We start from the raw sequence: 13,394 nt of genomic DNA, 5'->3' as shown, positions 1-13,394 counted from the left end.
ATATATATATATATATATTAGTGGTGTCAAAATTAGCGTGTTAATGCAGGCACATTTTTTTTCAGTTTAACGCATTAAAAATATTTAACGCAGGGGCAGGGTTAGGGTTGGCCACCCCACTCACGTGGTCAGTTAAGTCATGAAGTTACCAAAAAGGCGATTAAAGCTGCCTTAAAACTGTGCATGCATATATGAGTCACATTTAAGAACATGTCTCTTATGTCCTGGAGCAGTGAGCACTGTCTCACTCATCTAACACACCCGATTCAACTCGTGAGCTCGTGTTTATTTTAGCACTTCAGTCAGTGAATACGCAGCCTGCAAAACACTAAAATAAATATCAAAGAAATAATACAGTTCAACGAGAAAGTACTAACTAAATACTATAAAACTCATTATAATCAGTGATGCTACACTGGATGCGGCTCGACACAACATGACAAATCCCCGACGGTAAACTGCCTCGTTCTGTTTATGAGGTACTGACAGAGTTCAGATGTCCTGTGTAGACACTAGACAGACTCAACCTGTTGCGACGCGGCGGTGTCGCGTCCGGTGTAGACACGGTTCACTGTTCCGCTACTGTTATTACTGTTATTACACTTGTATACAAAACTTCGTATTATGCTTGTTATAGAGTACGTGACGTCACGTGCACTACCGCCGGTGGCAGTAGACAACCGCGATGGCAAGCGACCACCGTCACAGCCCTAGTGTGGATTACTGTGGTGTTTTTATCAGCTGTTTGGACTCTCATTCTGACGGCACCCATTCACTGCAGAGCATCCATTGCTGAGACACTGATGCAATGCTACATTTCTACAAACCTGATGAAGAAATACAGCTTGGGTGACCTGAGGATGAGCACATTTTCAGCAATTTTTCATTTTTGAGTGAACTATTCCTTTAATGTTGATGCAACACTTTGATCCAAAGTAATTAGGTTAAATTAGAATCATTTTGTCGTTTTGCAGAGTGCAAAATCCTGCATCGTATGATTCACCGCTCATGATTAATTCTGCGTGCATACTTCCAAATAAGCACACACGCATGCACAAACATGCAGGACAAAAAGGCCTGATTATGTCAAATTCATAATTTAATACTTGGTTTAATTTTTGCATTATTGCTCAAATTGAAATGACTGCATCGCTGCAATATTCATCATTTTCCCACTGTAACCTTGTGCATAATCTGCTGGGTTTTTCCAATTGCCCAAAATGAAGTAGGATTGTTTTTGATGTGCTATCCGGGTTAAAATCCCAAAGATAAACAGAGATGAATAATCTGAGAAAATGTGTCGGGGATTAAATGTCATCTAAATCAGAGCTCCGGCAGAGAGTATGATTTCCATCTCTCTGATTGTCTATTTTTAGCGTTGTGCACATTACACATGCTCTCTTTGGTCTCTTGTCATCGTTTGAACTCACTGACCTCATTTCCTAACCTTACAAATGAAACTCTCAAATGTCATATTTCACATGCATTTGCTGTTTTATTTGCTGGTCAGACCGAGCTGATGTTTGAATGGAATTTTTTTTTTTTAAGGAAAAATGTTTCATATTCTGCACTGTTTCTAGGACACTAAACAATTAAGCACATTCGTACAGACGGTCAGATCTTCTTTTCCAGAAAATAATCTTAAATTATAAAACACGATCATCAGATTTTAATCGTTACTCCAGTGCTGCTGTCAAATCAGTGTTGTTTTAGCAGCATTTATGTACTATTATGGCTTTTGTTAATATTTTTAATTAGATTTTTTACATTTTCTTTTTTCATTTTAATTCTAGTTAGTTTTAGTAATTTTGTTGTGTTCTTCTTGTCTTTTTTTATTAGATTTTTTTGTCCATATAGTTTTTCTTATTTTTTTTTTACTGAATGAAAATGCCAAATGCCAAAGTAAAAACAAGCAAGTTTTTTTATTTTTATTTTATTTCAGTTATTTCAAATAATACATTTTACAAATATATTTTTAGATTTTATTTGCATATTTTCAGTTTTCTTTGTCATTTTAAAGTTTTAGAAATTTTACTTTATTTTTTCTTATTATATCTATATCATTTTTAAGTTTTACTTATTTTAGTATTTCACATAAAACAAAAATGAGAAAAGTTACCTTGACAACTATGTGAAAAAAGTTTGAGGGTTTTTAATTTTATTTGAGTTGATGATCTTATTTCAAGTAATATACATTTTTTTATTGTTTTAATTCTTATTTTTATATTTTCAGTTTTCATTTTAATGTTAAAGTTTTAGTAATTTTGTCGGTTTTATAACTTTATTCGTTTTTTTTTTGTTATATCTGCATAGTTTACAAGTTTTCGTTTTTATTTTAGTACTTAAAAAAAAGAGAAATTTTGCCTTCACAACTAGTTGAAATAAAATTAAGTTTTTATTATTTAGGTTTTTTACATTTTATTTCAGTTAGTGTTTTCTTATTTTAAGTAATGAATATCTTTTTTTTTTTTTTACAGTTTTTGTAAATTTGTTAGATTGTATATTTATTTTTTTATTTTAATTTTAAGTTTTTTTTATTAGATTTTTCGCAATTTTACTAGTTTTTTTATGTCTATGTTTTAAAGTTTGAGTTATTTTAGTATTTCAACTAAACAAATGAGAAATGCTGCTTTGGCAGCTAGCTGAAATAATTTTAAAAATATTTTATTTCAGTTAATATTTATGTTTTTATTTGTAAGCAAATAAAATATTTTATATAGTTTTAGTTTTAGATAACGATAATAACCCTGCATTAAAGCCATTTCATGCTCACTTTCACTCATAATGTCATTATCATTATAATCATTATCTTTATTTGACCCTCTAACTCTAGCACTCTCTATTCTAATTCTATTCTTTAAAAAAAACTACCACTAGCTTTCTAATCTTTTTGTATTCTATCTGTTTTCTTTTCATTTATTATACAATTAACAAAAGCAAAAAAGACCTCTAACACTAACTCGCTCTATTCTTTTTCTATTCTATCTGTTTTCTTTTTATTTATTATATGATTTAAAAAAACCTTGTTACGTGTTCTGCGTTAAGCTAACTGAGACTTGTTATAGCACTTGCATATCATTGCTCTTTTGTTGGTGTTAATTGCTTCTGTTGTCCTCGTTTGTAATTCGCTTTGGATAACAGCATCTGCTAAATGACTAAATGTAATGTAAATGTAATAATATCATCTGATAATATCACTGTAGCTGTAACATTTTGTATTAAACTTGCTAAATGCAAAATAAAAGCATTTTCACTGATGGTCTCCACTGCTCATGTTAAGCAGAAATGAGTTTGGAGCTCATCGAACGGACTTGATCTGCTTTTTTTAATACCAAATCCGTGGCAGACGCTTTCCTCCCTCCCCCATGACGAGCGTCAGCGCTCAGGCCCGCGGACACACGACGCTTGACATGCTTAACGACAGACCGGCGCATCAGTGCATGAGTCGCGCTTCAGATGCCGCAGCTTCTCCAAACTCAGTTATGGATGTAGGATATTTGGTAGAGGACTCAGTTCTGCTGTTTTCCCTCAGTGAGTTAAACCGTGCTGATATGAAATGAACTGGCGTTTTACAGAGCTTTCTTTCTGCTGTTGTTTTTCCCCGCAGCACATGTTGGATTCCAACCTCAGCAATCTGATCAAGAGGAACAGTGAGCTGGAGAACCTGATGGCCAAGCTGATCCAGACGTGTCAACATGTGGAGGTACTTTCATCTCTGCACGAGTCAAACACAAAAAAGCGTTTAAGCATAAAAAAAAAAATGTAATACTGCTTTAAATTGTTGTTGTTTTTCCCAAAAAAATTAAAAAGTTTTCCGTTTAATTTAATTGCAATTTTGTTTTTGTTTTTCTGAGCAAAAAATTAATGTCATACATGTTTCCCCTGATTTACAGAAGAGAGTGTAACAATCTTGTCAGGCATATTTACAACAAAAATCTATTTATGACATATTAAAAGACTAATTAGTTTCACCCCAGCTACTAATTAGCTGCAATTTTTTAAAATGTGCCACTATCCTAGATTTTGCCCGTTTGTCAGTAAGAATTTGTACTCATTTAAAACACAATAAAATTTAACAAGCTCTCTTATTCTTTTATATATTTTAATCTGCACACGTCAGAATAAGCATGTCATTTGAATTTTTACATAAATATAAGTGTTACACTGAATGACAATGTAACATTACTTCAACCAAATTGTGACATTTTATTCTCCAAACACTTATTTGAAACCTTAAAAGTAGACACTTTACTTCATTCAATGTGCTTTCTATGGACATATAATCACTTTTGTACATTTCTTTTGTGCGGACGTCTTAACGTCTTTGACCCAAATACAGTCCTTCAGATGGATTATTACAGCTCTTTAGCTTATATCGGCTTAAATGAGTTCAGTATATTCACTTTAGTGTTTCTTTTACTTATTTATCACGAAATGCAAACATTATGTGAGCCTCTCTGTGAAATCCAGGCTAAAGTCTCAAAATCTAATTATGAGATAACAAGCATCAAAGTTAGATTTGAACTAAAATAAAGTGCTTTTTCATTTCAGTTCATGTTTATCTTATTTCAAATAATGAAAATGTTTTTTGTAGTTGCTGTTTTGGGTGCTATTTTTATATTTTCAATTTAAAGTTTTAATCATTAACTTTTTTTGTGATTTTATTATTATGTTTGTATTCATTTTTCTAATGATATCTATATAGTTTTAGTTGAAAACCAAAGTTGAAAATGAGAAATGTTGCCTTGGCAACTAGCTAAAATAAAGTTGAAAAAAAATAGTTTTGTTTTATTTCAGTTAATGTTTATCATATTTCAAGTAATGACATTTTTTAATAGTTTTATATTCATTTTAATTTTGTTAGTTTTAGTTTGTGTTTTTTATGTGATGTCTATAAAGTTTAAGTTTGCACGGGAAAATAGCTCAAATAAAATAAGTTTAGTTGTATATTAAAGAAATTAAGCCTATTTTAGGACCATTATGATTTTTTTTTGCATTATTTTGACATTATTAGTCAGTTTATAATGAAGTAAATCATTAAAGTAAGTACAATTTTTTAACTTGTTTCATTTAAGACCGCTGATATTCTGCTTTTATTATACAGCTATTTTGATTATTATTATTAATAAATATGACTTATATAAAATATTGATGTATTTTATTATATCACTGTTGTTTTTGTTCTCTAAAACCACATGTAGCATGATTTTAGGCATGCAATGTCACGCTACCGGCCTCCAAATTATGCATTTTGATTGCTTTGTTTGTTTGTTTTATTATTTCAGCACAATGCGGCTCATCAAGAGAGCAAACTGGCTGAAGAGTGCGACACACTGATAAACATCGTACAGCAGAGGAGACAAATCATCGGCACTAAGATCAAAGAAGGAAAGGTGCTTGAGCAAAAACGCATTAAATTGATCAGAAGTGACAGTAAAGACATGATGTTACAAAAGATTTCTGTTTCAAATAAATGCTGTTCTTTTGAACTTTCCGTTCATCTGTGAATCCTGAAAAATAAAACATATCACGGTTTCCACAAAAATATTGTGCAGCACGACTGTTTTCAACATTGATAATAATCAGAAATGTTTCTCGAGCAGCAAAGCAGCATATTAGAATCACTGATCACAGAAATGAATTACATTTTAACAGATATTGACGTTAATATATTTCACAATTTACACAAAATTGAAAAAAAATCATATCTACTTTCTTAATGTGTGTTCCCGGTCTTATTGTGCACGATTCCTCGGTTATTCCACAAACACAAAGTTTGCATGTGTAATATTTTATCAAAAGTTTAATCTTTGTTTGTCATCATTAGGGCTGTCGTGATTCGTCGATTTTATTCGACTATTCGATTTTTAAAAATCCTCGACTTCGTTTTGCTCTCGTCGACTAACCGGCAAAATACCGGAAGTGGCGCATTTCACGGACGAGAATCCATAAAACACATTATTAGACTGTTTACCAAGGCTGCATGATGTATTAAACCCATTTAAAAGTCATAATTAAGCATAATTGTGAATTCACAAATGCTACGATTTAATTAAATAATTATATGCGATGCAGTTCTAATACAGTATATGCGCTTTAAGTACGTGCGTCACACAGCGGCTCCGTTCACAGTAGCTACACAGGAACTGTTATCATTTACATGTGTTTTGGTTTATTATAACGTTCATCTGGGAACACAACGTGCGCCATTTCATCAGATTTGTAAGGTAAATCATTTATAAATCTACGCAAACTCAGGAGAATACATCGCGGTTTCAAAATAAGTTTACACGTTTTGGTGTCCACATATTCTTTTAATTACAGTGGCTATAGCATTTCTGTCCTAAAGAAACTACCAAATATTAAAGATTAAGTGGACATCTGAATGAAATGATGCTTGGTCAATATTAAACAAGTATTAGATTGCACAGTAATGTGTAAAAACAATCGTCAGGCCATTGGCGCCCTCTGCATTAGCTGATAATAATCAGAAATGTTTCTCAAGCAGCATATTAGAATCACTGATCACAGAAATGAATTACATTTTAACAGATATTGACGTTAATATATTTCACAATTTACACAAAATTGAAAAAAAATCATATCTACTTTCTTAATGTGTGTTCCCGGTCTTATTGTGCACGATTCCTCGGTTATTCCACAAACACAAAGTTTGCATGTGTAATATTTTATCAAAAGTTTAATCTTTGTTTGTCATCATTAGGGCTGTCGTGATTCGTCGATTTTATTCGACTATTCGATTTTTAAAAATCCTCGACTTCGTTTTGCTCTCGTCGACTAACCGGCAAAATACCGGAAGTGGCGCATTTCACGGACGAGAATCCATAAAACACATTATTAGACTGTTTACCAAGGCTGCATGATGTATTAAACCCATTTAAAAGTCATAATTAAGCATAATTGTGAATTCACAAATGCTACGATTTAATTAAATAATTATATGCGATGCAGTTCTAATACAGTATATGCGCTTTAAGTACGTGCGTCACACAGCGGCTCCGTTCACAGTAGCTACACAGGAACTGTTATCATTTACATGTGTTTTGGTTTATTATAACGTTCATCTGGGAACACAACGTGCGCCATTTCATCAGATTTGTAAGGTAAATCATTTATAAATCTACGCAAACTCAGGAGAATACATCGCGGTTTCAAAATAAGTTTACACGTTTTGGTGTCCACATATTCTTTTAATTACAGTGGCTATAGCATTTCTGTCCTAAAGAAACGACCAAATATTAAAGATTAAGTGGACATCTGAATGAAATGGTGCTTGGTCAATATTAAACGAGTATTAGATCGCACAGTAATGTGTAAAAATAATCATCAGGCCGTTGGCGCCCCCTGCAGGCCTTTGTTGTAATGCGTAATGTACATTAGCTCTATTTATGTATTTTAACAGTTTTGTTCAATAAAACCATATGATTTCTTGCTTTTGATACTTTATTTGAACTAATTATTATTGCCTCATTGCTATTATATATGTATTTTAAGTAATTTTAAAGGCTATTGTTCACTAACATCTATTTTTATTATCACAAAAAAATTATTATAATTATAGGGCCCTATGAAATCCATTTTTCTATACTCTTTTTTTTTTTTTTTTTAAATTTTAAAGATTTAATTGATTTTATTTAAAAAAAACTTTTTTTTTCAGAAATACTGCACACTTACATTTTTCTCCTAAATAAATTCTGGTAAATAACATTTCTGGTAAATTCTCCTTTAAAAAGTGTTTTTTGATTATAATTGTATTATTAGTAGACTAGAACACGTGGGCATGTTGTCATTGTTACACTATAACACTGAACTTTGATTTCAGTGATTTGGACTGTGAGAGATAAAGTTGCTTCTTGCACTTTATGTTGCACTTTACTTTTTTACTTTTGGATTTCATTTGGTTTAATTAAGTATAGTTTAATAAAATATTCGTAAGTAAAATAGTTGATTTTTTTGTTGTTGTGGGAAATTAATCGTTTAGATTAATCGATAAATTAGTCGATAGATTAATCGAAATAAAAATAGTCGTTAGTGGCAGCCCTAGTCATCGTCATGATGTCAATGCCCACTTTTCATAATTGCAGATGGATAAAATAACTATTTCACACAGAAATACTTTTCACATTATGCAACTAAAATGATTTGCTAAAGTGGTTTCAGGTTGACTTTAATGCCGCTTCTGATATTTCAGTTTGAATAGAGTTGATTTTTCAGAGCCCACTGGTCTTGTTTTAATCAGAAGCGCACTTCATTTTGATCCATTTCACAGAAAACAAGACTTCATATCTTATGTCATTTTGTTTCTCAAGTAAATGTGTCTTGATTTAAGAAACTTTTAGACATTTGCAATGGAAAATAAGACAAAGATACTGAAGAAGATATTCATATTTTGCAGTGTGATCAAAACAATGCAATAAAAGTTATTTCCATATTTTCTAACAGTTGGGAGCAGAGCTATTTGAAAACATTGTATTTATATAGTTTCAGTATTCAGTTTAATTTTAAAGTCTTAGTAATTTATATTGCATGATTTTTATTATTGTTTTTTAATGTTGTCTATGTAGTTTTAGTTATTTTAGTACTAGCTGAAAATAAAAGTAAAAAAAAAAAAATTTGAAGTTTCTTTTTAGTATTTTATCTTATTTCAAGTAATGGCTTTTTAATGTAGTTTTAGAGTTTATTTTAATTTTCAGTTTAAACATAGTTTAAATTTTCTTTCCGTCTTTCTTGGTAAACATTTACATTTAGAGACGATATTGTGTTCCCTTAAATTTATTCCTTAAATGTGACCCTGGAGTAGGGATGTAACGGTATGACAATTTCTTATCACGATTATAGTGACCAAAATTATCACGGTTATCGGTATTATCACGGTATTGTTAAAATGTGCTGGACATGTTCAAAAAGTACCGACACATAAATCACTTCACCAAGTTTTATATTTAAAAATCAACAAACGACAAATAAAATACTTTTTGTTTGCATAATCACTAAAACAATAACATTACCAATGATGTTCGGATTTTAAATGACAACTTGACTGACAACAGTTTAATAGCATGCTGAAATATCTAATGTAAATGTTCAAATAAAGCTTTGAAAAAGTTTCATAAAAAGGTAAACCTCACATTTCAGCCTTTAAATAAAGAAAAGCTATAAATCAAAATGATAATTGATTATTAAATGATTATATGTATTTTATCTGCTCCATAAATAATTCTAGATAGCTTATGTGTATGAATCCACATAAGCTTGTTTTTCATCAACCGGTCAATATTTACAACAGGGCGTGCAAATTCTGTCCATTTTTGGCTAGACAGAAATTGCACACAGACTGAATGTAATATAAGTCTGTGTAAATCCACTTGCTGACAGCAGGTGGCGCTTATGGAAAAGCAGAATTAGAGCCGTTTCCCGTAAACTCCGAGGACAAAGCAGTATTGCGATTAAGAAGACGTCCTTTAGGTATTACATGGAGCGAAGATGAAAACAAAATGCCATCAAATCGTTTCTGAAGACAGTCAGAACCTTCAGAGGTACATTTATATATACATTCATTATACATTGTATAATTCCCTTAGCTCTCTTTTAAAACCTCCCAGCTTTTCCGCCCTGTTTTCACTCGAAACGAAACTACTCGTATGAGGTATAAATCTTAATTTCGAAAAATGGACCCTTATGACTGGTGTTGTGGTCTAGGGTCACAAATTTACTTTGTGGTCTTAAACAGGTCTTAAAGAAGTCTTGAACTTACCTTCATCAATCCTGCAGAAACCCTGTTTTATATCTGATGACAAAATGGATAATCTTCTGACTATTTACATAGAAATTTGGTGGGAACAAGAACAGGAAAGTTCACCAAAACAAACTATTAATGCTGGTTTGGCAGAGCTGGCCTGTTTTCGTCCTCATAACGTGTGTTTGTGTGTTTCCAGGTGGTTCGCTTGAGAAAGCTAGCGCAACAGATCGCTAACTGTAAGCAGTTCGTGGAGAGATCGTCCTCGCTCATCACTCAAGCCGATCTGGTTCTGAAAGAGACGGATCACGCTCGATTCCTGCAGACCGCAAAGAGCATCTCAGAGCGGTGAGCAAACTTTACATGCAAAAGCCGTAATGTCAGTCTGGAGCCAAACTACAGGGGAAAAAACAAACGTGTGCAATAAGTGCTTTTAAATCTTAAAAGTACTAGCGTGTAACTAAAAAGGTCTCATTCACATTTAACATAAAGCTATACTATCATGCTATCTTAGCATGTCTTAACCAGCGTTGGGGAAAGTTACTTTTAAAAGAAATGCATTACAATATTGCGATACTCCTTAAAAAAAAGTAACTAATTACGTTACTTAGTTACTTTTTATTGAAAGTAATGCGTTACGTTACTTTTGAGTTACTTCTTAAATCTGGGCTGGGCTTGCTTGTCTGTTTTTGATATAAAAAAGTTCTTCTTTTACAAATGTACAAGCCCTTTCACAACAAAAGTGAGATGAATCCGCCTCACGTCTGTACAGTAGAGCGCACTGCATGAAGAATATGACGCAGGAGAAGAAAGTTCAACACTATTCAGCAATAACAAAAGTGAAACACAAATGTGTCATTTTTGTATATTAGTATGTTTGAATTGGACCATCGAAGCTCAGTAGCAAATACATTGGTTAATAAAATAGAATTAAATACATGTTTGTCTTATTTAACATATTTATTTAATGCGGGTTTGTATAATATTCTGTGTCTGCATTTGACTGTTTTTATTCATTTTGAGGAATACTGAATGTGTTTTTGTGCAGGTGAGTAAATACATGTTCATATTTAGTCTAGAGCTACAGTAAGATCATGTTCACACACAACGCTCTGCACTTACTCACGATTTCTGTCACCATGGCAACACAAGAGCTGTCAGTCAAGACATGAGAAACAAAGTAACTGGTGTTAACTCCGATATTTCCTTCTAATGCATTACTTTACCAGTTACTTAAAAAGTAATCTGATTACACAAGTTGCGTTACTTGTAGTGCGTTACCCCCAACACTGGTGTTAACCTATTTCATGTTTAAAATATATAATTCCAGAGTCTCGATGGCGACGGCGTCCTCGCAGGTCCTGATCCCAGAGATCAACCTGAATGACACGTTCGACGCGTTCACACTGGACTTTTCCAGAGAGAAGAAGATGCTGGAGGGTCTGGATTACCTTACAGGTCAGTTCACTTGTTCAGATCAGTGCAGAACGCGGATTGGATACACAATCATCGGCAGCATGCAGCTAGATGTTGCTTTAAAGCCGGGGTACTCAACAGGTGGCCCGCGGGCTGCTGCGCTATTATGAAGATTAATGTATTTTTATTACAGTTTGCGCTCACAATATTAGGCAGTTTGAATTTTTCAAATGAAATGTAGGCTATACAATCGCAGTAGTAAAAGCTGCTCGATCTCTGCAAGCGCATGTTAATTTAAGCTAATTGCAATTAAAAAGCAGCACGCCCCAAACAACTTAACAGAAAAATTATTATTATAAACATATTTTATTATTATAAAAAATACCAGAGATGGCTTGAAGAACTCGGATAAACCATATATTGTCGCGTCGTGTGTTTACCGTCGAATACTGTGGCCGAATTGAATTGAAAATGAATTGGATGCAATTCTTGAACACTGCAACTTCATAGATTGTAACTCTGTAATGATTGCGAAAATCTAAACTTCATGAAGTCACAGTTATGTAACTCTATATGGAGTTCATTTGTGCCAAAATCAGTCAAAGGGTGTAGCGATGTTGATGTTGCCGCTCTACTGTCAGAGAGTCTTGTGTGAAGCAGATGAAGTAGATGTCAGTGTTTCAGTGCTTCTCTCAGGAGCAGAAGGGACTGAAGTCAGAGCTCCTGCTGAAGCAAATATGTTTTTCTGGTTTTTATCTCTGCGAGGTCGCAGCAGACGGCCGGCTTGAGGGAGTCCTCAAACACACAGTCTGCTTTATTTCTCTGCCAACTGCTCACTGATGTCGCGCAAAATCACTTCATGCTAATAATAGTAACGTCATCCACATTTTTGCCGTATGTTTGCTCTTTTAAGGCACGAAACATTTTATGCAAAAACAAGAACGTAAAGGATTCTGACTATGTAAGTTCTATTTTATGTTGAGTAAACAGTAATATATTATAATATATATGATTTACTAGTTGTTTATAATTTAGTTGTTTTGCATAGGTTTTTTTAAATAAAATATATTAGTATATATTAGTAACTTTTTATATATATACACTTTCCTCTTTTTTTCTCAGGATTATGTATCTTAAAAAATGAATAATTAATTAATTATATAGTAAATAATAATATATAAAAATAAATAATTCTGAAATATATATATATATTAGTGCTATCAAACGATTAATCGAGATTAATCACATCCAAAATAAAAGTTTTTGTTTACATAATACATGTGTGTATATGTATCTATAACCTAAAGATGCTAGGTGAATGTTTGAAACAGAAAGTAGTGGTTTTCATCTCAACATTTTTACTCAAATTAATCAAAATTGATTTACAGCGTTTTGGAACCAAACTCTTCATATATTACTGTATATTTTATATTTTATAAATTTTTATTTCAGTTTTAGGTATTTTAGTACATCAAGTTAAACTAAATTTAAAGGAGAGATCATGAAGTGAGATCTTAGAAACAATTACTGCAGCTAGTAATGACATCCAGTTTAATGGCACAGGCATGTATTTATTTCCACCACATTACATGTTGCGGTAAGTATGCACAACACATTTGAAATGCATTAGCTTCGGCATCTGTGTTTCTGGCCTTTTGAATGCAGTATGTGTACTAGGGATGCACCGATACCACTTTTTCCAGTACTCGCCCGATACCGATACTTTTATTGTTGGTACTTGCCGATACCGAGTACCGATACCAATATTTTTATTGCATTTGTAAATTTTTTAAATACTGGGTACAGAAACCAAAAGAGTATGTATATTGTTAGTTGGTTAACTTCATTTATCAAATAGATACAGTCAAACCAAAATGTATTCAGACACCTTCAACATTTCTCACATTATCACAGTTTATTCGCTAGTTTAGAAAATGGTAATAAAATATGACAAGAACTCAGAGTTAAATTGTGTCAGAACAAATTCAGCTTGATAATGTTAGATAATTTTGATAGAAAGGTATGTAATGGATTGCAATCAACCAAAAAGTATTCAGACAGCTGTTAGTATGACAGTATTTACACAACTATCAACACTTAGTCAGGCAGCCCTTAGCCTTAACAACAGCCTGTAGTCTCCTGGGCATGCTGTCACCCAGCTTCATGAACACCTCAACTTCAGTTTTTTCCCCAGACTCGGTCTGAATAATTTTTGGACCCA

The 13,394-nt window shown here is 32.7% G+C and overlaps 1 protein-coding gene and 1 long non-coding RNA gene across 2 annotated transcripts in view; one reads left to right on the top strand and one right to left on the bottom strand.

Moving 5' to 3' along the window:
* Positions 1-13,394, top strand: part of mid1 (midline 1) — a 38,191-nt gene that overhangs the window by 10,651 nt on the left and 14,146 nt on the right. The window contains exons 2-5 of the mRNA XM_016248839.1: positions 3,608-3,703; positions 5,286-5,393; positions 9,957-10,105; positions 11,088-11,215. Coding sequence (XP_016104325.1) covers positions 3,608-3,703; positions 5,286-5,393; positions 9,957-10,105; positions 11,088-11,215 — 481 coding nt within the window. The remainder of the gene's footprint in view (positions 1-3,607; positions 3,704-5,285; positions 5,394-9,956; positions 10,106-11,087; positions 11,216-13,394) is intronic.
* LOC107563872 (uncharacterized) overlaps positions 4,598-13,394 on the bottom strand; it is an 18,048-nt gene continuing 9,251 nt past the window's right edge. Inside the window, exon 3 of the long non-coding RNA XR_001606153.1 lies at positions 4,598-4,609. This is a non-coding gene — a long non-coding RNA (uncharacterized lncRNA). The remainder of the gene's footprint in view (positions 4,610-13,394) is intronic.

The sequence above is a fragment of the Sinocyclocheilus grahami genome, unplaced genomic scaffold (genome assembly GCF_001515645.1).
Source record: "Sinocyclocheilus grahami isolate Dianchi unplaced genomic scaffold, SAMN03320097.WGS_v1.1 scaffold894.1, whole genome shotgun sequence".
NCBI lineage: Eukaryota > Metazoa > Chordata > Actinopteri > Cypriniformes > Cyprinidae > Sinocyclocheilus > Sinocyclocheilus grahami.
The sequence above is the reverse complement of the archived record's forward strand: the minus strand, read 5'-3'. Positions and strand labels throughout refer to the sequence as shown.